This window comes from Medicago sativa, chromosome 8, assembly GCF_051527215.1.
Source record: "Medicago sativa cultivar Bolivia chromosome 8, Bolivia_mono, whole genome shotgun sequence".
Classification (NCBI taxonomy): domain Eukaryota; kingdom Viridiplantae; phylum Streptophyta; class Magnoliopsida; order Fabales; family Fabaceae; genus Medicago; species Medicago sativa.
The window spans coordinates 9395836-9402233 of NC_140756.1; the positions used below are offsets into that span (position 1 = coordinate 9395836).

Genomic DNA, 6398 nt, shown 5'->3' on the forward strand with positions numbered 1-6398 from the left:
AATAATTATTGACAATGTTACAAAGACAATTTAGAGAATCACAACATTGTACATTCTTTCATTGAATTTACAGTAACAATGAGGATACTACACTTGAAATATGACATGTCAGATTATCAGTATATTATTATTTTTTGCTGTTAGATATAATATATTTTCAGTGTGTTTGAATTTACGGTCAAATGACTCCTATTGCACAATATTTGCAGATCTAACGAATAACTTCACTCAAATCGCACAGTTAAATCAAACACACGTTTGTAATCTATAATTGAAATCAAATACTTCATTTTAACTGCAAATGTTATATTCTATATATGACTTATTGGTTTAAGCTGTAGCATTTTGATCAAGTCAAGAATAGTATAATAGAGAATGGATCAGGTAGCAAAGAATGAACTGTCAGAACTGGAGGTTTCATCCTCAAGCTCCATCATTGAATATATTTCTAGAGACTGCTGTTTCTTGCTCCGGTTCACCATTGACAGGGAAGTCAGTAACTCCTTGCTTACTGTCACAATCACCTCTGTGCAATGAAGGCTCGTCGACCATATTGACCGGTCCCGGACTATGACTTTTCTTGTGTTCTAGAATATTCAGTAGGAAAAATTGTTAAAATTCAAGTAAAAACAGGTTTAGGAAAAGACATGAAATAAGTTAAAGGAGAATTGTTTTTTTACTTTTACAGGTTATTGACTGTCGAGTCACGGCCAAGAATTCTTCCCATTTGAACTTGCTCAATTCGAGTTTTTCTTCTTCAGAAAGCTCAAAATTGGGCTCCCTCCCACACATAAAAGCAGCCCTGAAAATAATTAGACCACATATAAGGGGAACCGAAGGAGTTTCAAAAACTAACAGAACCATTGACTCGCTAACATCTGCATATCGAAAAACAATAGACCACGCATAATAAGTAGGTCATAGTTAATGTAAGCTACTTTCTGCGACCTCGCCCATATCATAAAGTATTTTTCCCAGTTTAATGAAGACTATTGCAACTACCCTAATAGTCGGGAGATTGTTTACCCGAACCCATACGCGTTATGAAAATCTATTAAAATACTGAATGCCCGGTGTTGTAATGGATGAAACATATTTGTCATAGATTTTTTATACTAAGTTGCAAGTAGGGTTTATAGTCATTTGATTTAACATGTAAAAATCTTTCAGCACTTTGAGATTTCTTTAGTAGCTAGATGGAATAATGAACTTTGGTCATAAGGATGACTAAAGTTTAGTGGCACATACAATATAGTCAAAACAACTGCATGACCTTGTACCAAAGAATTGCATCCATAAAAGGTGTAAAAAATACAATTGCATATAAAATGTAGAGCTGTAATATGCGGCCAAGCCATTGCAATTTGTTTTTAAAGCAAAACATGTTAGAATTCAAAGTACTACCTGTCATACAAGCGGGCAGCTTCTTCCTGCGACGCAACAGTCCCTAGGTGGATCTGCTTCTTGTCCACTTTTATCGCTGCCTGCCATTTCATATTTTTGAAATATACCCCTCTCATTACGCATGGTTCCTGATTCTCTCTAGGTTTTCTTGAATGTCGCTTTCTACGTTTAACAGGAGGACCTGAAAAATGCAGCTTGAAATAAGTAACAGCCAGATAGAGACCTAACAACGTATAACAGAAAATTCGGTGATGCTTCAGAATTGAGATGTAGACAAGTAATGTAAATGCATGATTGCTGAGTCTAGTATGCATATGTCTAAGTTAAATTTCTGCATTCAGTTCCTTAAAAATTAAAGAAAATGTATTAAATCAAGAAATTGAAATGGTTCTTAAATATCAAACCTATGCTTTGTTGACTAGGTTGCTCTTTAGACAGGCTAGAACCAGACACATTTGATGACCCTGATTCATCTTTTACAGCAGTGTTCTGGGAATCCTGGGAAACACAGATGAAAGAGTTTATTACAAAAATACCGGTTATCTGAGATATGAATAAAGAATAACTCTTTAGTTTATCAACTAGGTAAACATCTGGTCTGATTTTTTAACACGCATTTCATAAATGCAAATTGGTTGGTTTACCAGTTGATACTTGATGCAAATCAATCTAAAAGTTCAGCTTGATTCTAGCATGGTGAGCAAATCGAGAATCAAATTGTGAATCATAAACCTACTTTTCGAATCGTGAGACGAATCTTATTATGAACCAAAAGATACATTATCAAGAAAATCATGACATTTTTAAGTAAAAACAAGTGCCATGGCACAATTGTCATCTAATATATCATCCACCAACCTTATAATAAGATTCAAGTCATAAACCAAATAACAAACTAGAAGTGTCTCGCTATACAAAATTGACAAAAAAAAGTGGCTAGCTACACGAAGTTCAGGTAGTGATTCATTAGAATGAAACAGGGTTCATCATAGTGAATCGGAATACATTGTAACGAATCTGGTCTCCAGATATGATTCATTGCAACAGGGTTCAACATCTTGCAAGTTTCAATATTCGAATCAAAGCACAAGCAGAACACAAGGGTAATTTTCCATGGAAGCAAAGAGTATGGCAGAACTCTTGATCTTAAAAGAATGACATATCATGAAAAATCTATGCTTCCTTCTTTTGGTCAATACACGTTTTCAATGGTGTCGCAATGCTGATTCTTCCAACATGAGAAGTTTCGATACACTGTAGACTTGTTTACTAGATTAAAAGATTTCATCTCTCTATCCCTTGTTCCTTTCTGTCATGAAGTACGGGTATTTGCTCGGTAATATGTCTAGTACTCTAGTTTTTTCAGCTGAGACTTGTTGGAGAAGACAAGATAAAAAGGATATGCAATGATCACTTCTACAAAATGCTTTTGTCCAACAGTTTTTTCATTGTTATTGTTTACAAGGGCGAAGCTATATCTTGCTACCAAAAAGACAAATCTAACAGAAAATGTAAATTTTTATGTACGAATCTATGGGCTAGATGAGCTAATGTATAAACTCTTCATCTTCAGTTTTGGCAGGAAAGTCATGAAGATGATATCAAGCTGAATTTATAATGTAAATACATTTGACAACGCAGTAGTTAAATTCATTAAAAAAATTCAATGATAGAGAATATCTTAATGTTGTATAAGTGTTCTGTTCCTAACCTGATACTACAATAGGAATATGTAGCTATAAAAGAAAAAACGAAATAACAAATAAGTAGAAATGCATTATCAACAACTAAATGGGGAAGTAGAAATACAATATCATGTTAGATAAATTATATCAGAATGATACTCAAACTTAGCTCATTCAGATTAAATACGAGATAAATGAACACCTAAACAGAAATAAAAAAAGACCACAGATTGATACTCAAACTTAGCGCATTATAAATAAGAAACAAAGCATCAAAACAGAAATATTCAAACATTTACTAGTAGTATAGTACCTGTGTTCCTACACTGTCTCGGACACTTGTGATATCCAAAACCATAGATTGTTCGCTCTTAGGATTAGCATTCTGACTTGAATTTTCATACCGAGCTAGATTCTCACAGTATAGAGGAAGTGGAGTGACAAATGAATTGTTTCCTGGGAAGGTCCAAAGGCATTATTTTATTTGTTTCCACAATAACAGCCAAAATTAAATATAGAAAAGTATAAATATATGTCATCAAACATTTACCTGAGCATAGTCCCAAAAGTCTGCGCCTTCTCAAGCTTACCATTGTTACTTTAAGTCGATTATCCAAGCAAAAGTGGTTTAGTTATGATACCAAGTTGCCTTCAATTCAAAAGGTAGAGTACCTAACATTAACAGAAGATTTTCAGCAAAGTGAAACAAATAAGATGGAACTATAGGGAAGAAATAAAGTTAAAAAATCAGCAAAACATTGTTAAACACATAAATGGTAATGATGCCATCATTCAATTCAATAATCACGGCTAACGAAGTAGCAAACCTACTACCGATGAGTAATGGCTAACGAAATCTTCAAAGATCTACTAACGCCATAAGAATAATGGTTCTAGCAAGAATGAAGACATGAATTACGCAGAACGATACCCAAATCATGGTTTTAACTTGCAGCTGCGCTCCAATTCATTATATTGCAGAAAAAACGATGGAATCGAATTGCGTTTGTTACATGAAAATCCTTTTACTACAACCGCGATTTCAAGCCATGATCCAAATAGATAGGTTTATCCTACTTTAACCGCTATATAATACAATCAAATCAATTATAATTTATGTTTTGACCACTAAAACAAATGCAGATAAACCTTGATCATATCACCATACAATTTCAACTATTGTTATCCAAATACAAAACCTTCATCCACAAACAATCATTCAAAAATCAAAATTCCAATTTGATCATAGCAGAAAGTACAATTAACCCATCTCAACAAACCATAAACCCTTACCTAACAAAAAAGAATCAACCTTTTCTACAAAATCAAATTCTTACCATAATTTGCATATGATTATTCTCCCTAAAAAGCACTTTCTTAATAAGAGCTCAAAAAAATTTCTACTTTTGCAACTAGTCAACACCATAAACCCCACCACCTTTTTTCTAGGAAAAGGGTAACAGAAAAAACCAAAAAAACCAACCCAATTGACTCAAAAGCTACAAAGTCAACAAATAGAAAAAACCCACAAAACAAAACAAGAAAAAGACTAAATTTTTAACTCGTCAACGCATAATGGCTCAAGAAAAAGACAAAAAAACAAAACCTTTGATAAAAGAAAGATAGTGTTTGTACCTGAACATGACAAAACCTTAGATAAACCATTGTTGTTTGTACCTTAAGATGAAGTATTTGAACACATAAATGTGTGTATTATGTGAGGTTGGAAACAATGTATCTAACAATTACGCTTTGTGAATTTTCTCGTATGTTAATGTGGGAAGAGTGTGTGTGTGAGTGTGACAACGTTGGTGTTGTGTTGTGAATTTGTGACGGTGGTTGGTTTGGTTGAAAAGTTCAATGTCAATGACTCAATGATACCCTCCTCTCTCTATGTTCTCTTCTTTGAAAGGAAAAGGTTAGGTGATTGAGAGATATGTGCCAAACTTTACGGTATTACCCTTTTTGAATTTGTTATTTTATTTACTTTCTAAAACGTGATTTCTTATGGTTGGTTCATATCTTTTTGGGTTTTTTTTTTATTTATTTATTTAAATTAATCCAAGACTATAGGAATGGGATTTTGTGTGGATGAGTAATAATTTATAAAATAAAAAATAAAAAATAAAATAAAAGTGAGAACGAACTTGTTTGTATCTAAGATTTATCGATATTCCTTCAAAAAAAAAGATTTATCGATATAGACTCAAGAACACTTCGATTAGATGACGCGAGTATCTTCTAGTTTAACCCAAGTCTTATGTTCGAATTTAGTTTTGCGCATGGAGATAACCGTTTTACACAACAAAAAAAATTAACGATATAGAGTAGTCATCGATAAACGACGATGAAAATTTCATATTAATAAATAAATAAAGTTAATTCAAATATTATCTATACTCAATATACGAAATAATTGTCGAACTTGTAGAAAAATGTGTCTATGTATTTTTTTTTCCTAGTAAAAATTAGTCGGTAGCCGATAAGCTAACGAATGAGCATATAGAGAATAGTCAAAGACAGATAAGTTAGTGAATTAAATTTTTAGTTTTTGAAACAATTAATGGTTGAACTAACTTTTTTCGGTGTGTTAGAATATCGAACTTACGTCATCAAGGTTGAAGAACAAATTTTCAATCAAATAATTCTAAGGTAACCAATTAATGCTTGAATTAGCTCATAAATATGAAATGACTTGAAAATATATTTTTAATTAATATCTAGATGTTTGTAATTTTTTCTAACATTTTTCTCTTTCAATTAATATAACAAGAATAAAATTAAGATAAAAATAATAAGAGATATGATCCAGTATATGTGGCCTACCAACATTTATACTCGAAGTTCGTTAGTAGTTTAATTCGCAGTTACAAAGTAATAGTTAGTTTAGTTCATTCCAAACTTAGTGAATGTGAACATTCTGAAATTAACATTCTAATTTGTAGATTGATTCTTGTGAGTTGTAATTCCATTCTTTCTTTAGTCTTTTAATTGTGAAGGAAACATCAACAATTGGTATTAGAAGTGATGACTATTGAAGAACACCCTAGAGGATCACTACAGATAAATGATGTGTCGTTGGTCCAACAGTCTAATGTATAGTTGTGTTGTATGATCTTTAGATTAGCACAAGATTGTGAGGAGTTAATTACTAGCCACAAATTAGTTGGATAAGATTGAGTTAGTTAGTTAGAGATTAACTTGATCATAGAGTTTACTTGGTAGTCAAGTAACTATAGTTAGTTAGCATAACCTACTTTATATAAAAGGTTATTGCACCATGAATTTCATTAAGTTTCACTACTACAA

General features: G+C 32.3%; 1 protein-coding gene across 3 annotated transcripts; it reads right to left on the minus strand.

Annotated features, from left to right (window-relative positions):
- Positions 1-241: 241 nt before the first annotated feature.
- On the minus strand, positions 242-5040 carry LOC146896751 (ethylene-responsive transcription factor-like protein At4g13040). 3 transcript variants are annotated; one of them, XM_085734236.1, is made up of 7 exons: positions 4725-5040; positions 3640-3761; positions 3403-3545; positions 1809-1902; positions 1405-1585; positions 681-802; positions 242-587 (listed from the first exon to the last, which is right to left on the minus strand). In XM_085734236.1, the coding sequence occupies exons 2-7, from the start codon at positions 3680-3682 to the stop codon at positions 424-426; spliced, it is 747 nt and encodes a 248-aa protein (XP_085590362.1). In that variant the 5' UTR covers positions 3683-3761; positions 4725-5040; the 3' UTR covers positions 242-423. The 3 variants fall into 3 exon arrangements, with proteins under 3 accessions (XP_085590362.1, XP_085590363.1, XP_085590364.1); XM_085734237.1 differs by lacking the exon at positions 4725-5040 and adding an exon at positions 4427-4602; XM_085734238.1 differs by lacking the exon at positions 4725-5040 and adding an exon at positions 4383-4498.
- Positions 5041-6398: the final 1358 nt, after the last annotated feature.

Coding starts and splice junctions, on each gene's coding strand:
- LOC146896751 (XM_085734236.1), bottom strand. CDS start 3,682: ATGGTAAGCTTGAGAAGGCGCAGACTTTTGGGACTATGCTCAG. Junction 3,546..3,639: donor ACTTTTGGGACTATGCTCAG/GTAAATGTTTGA, acceptor GGACCTTCCCAG/GAAACAATTCATTTGTCACT. Junction 588..680: donor ACAGTCAATAACCTGTAAAA/GTAAAAAAACAA, acceptor TGAATATTCTAG/AACACAAGAAAAGTCATAGT.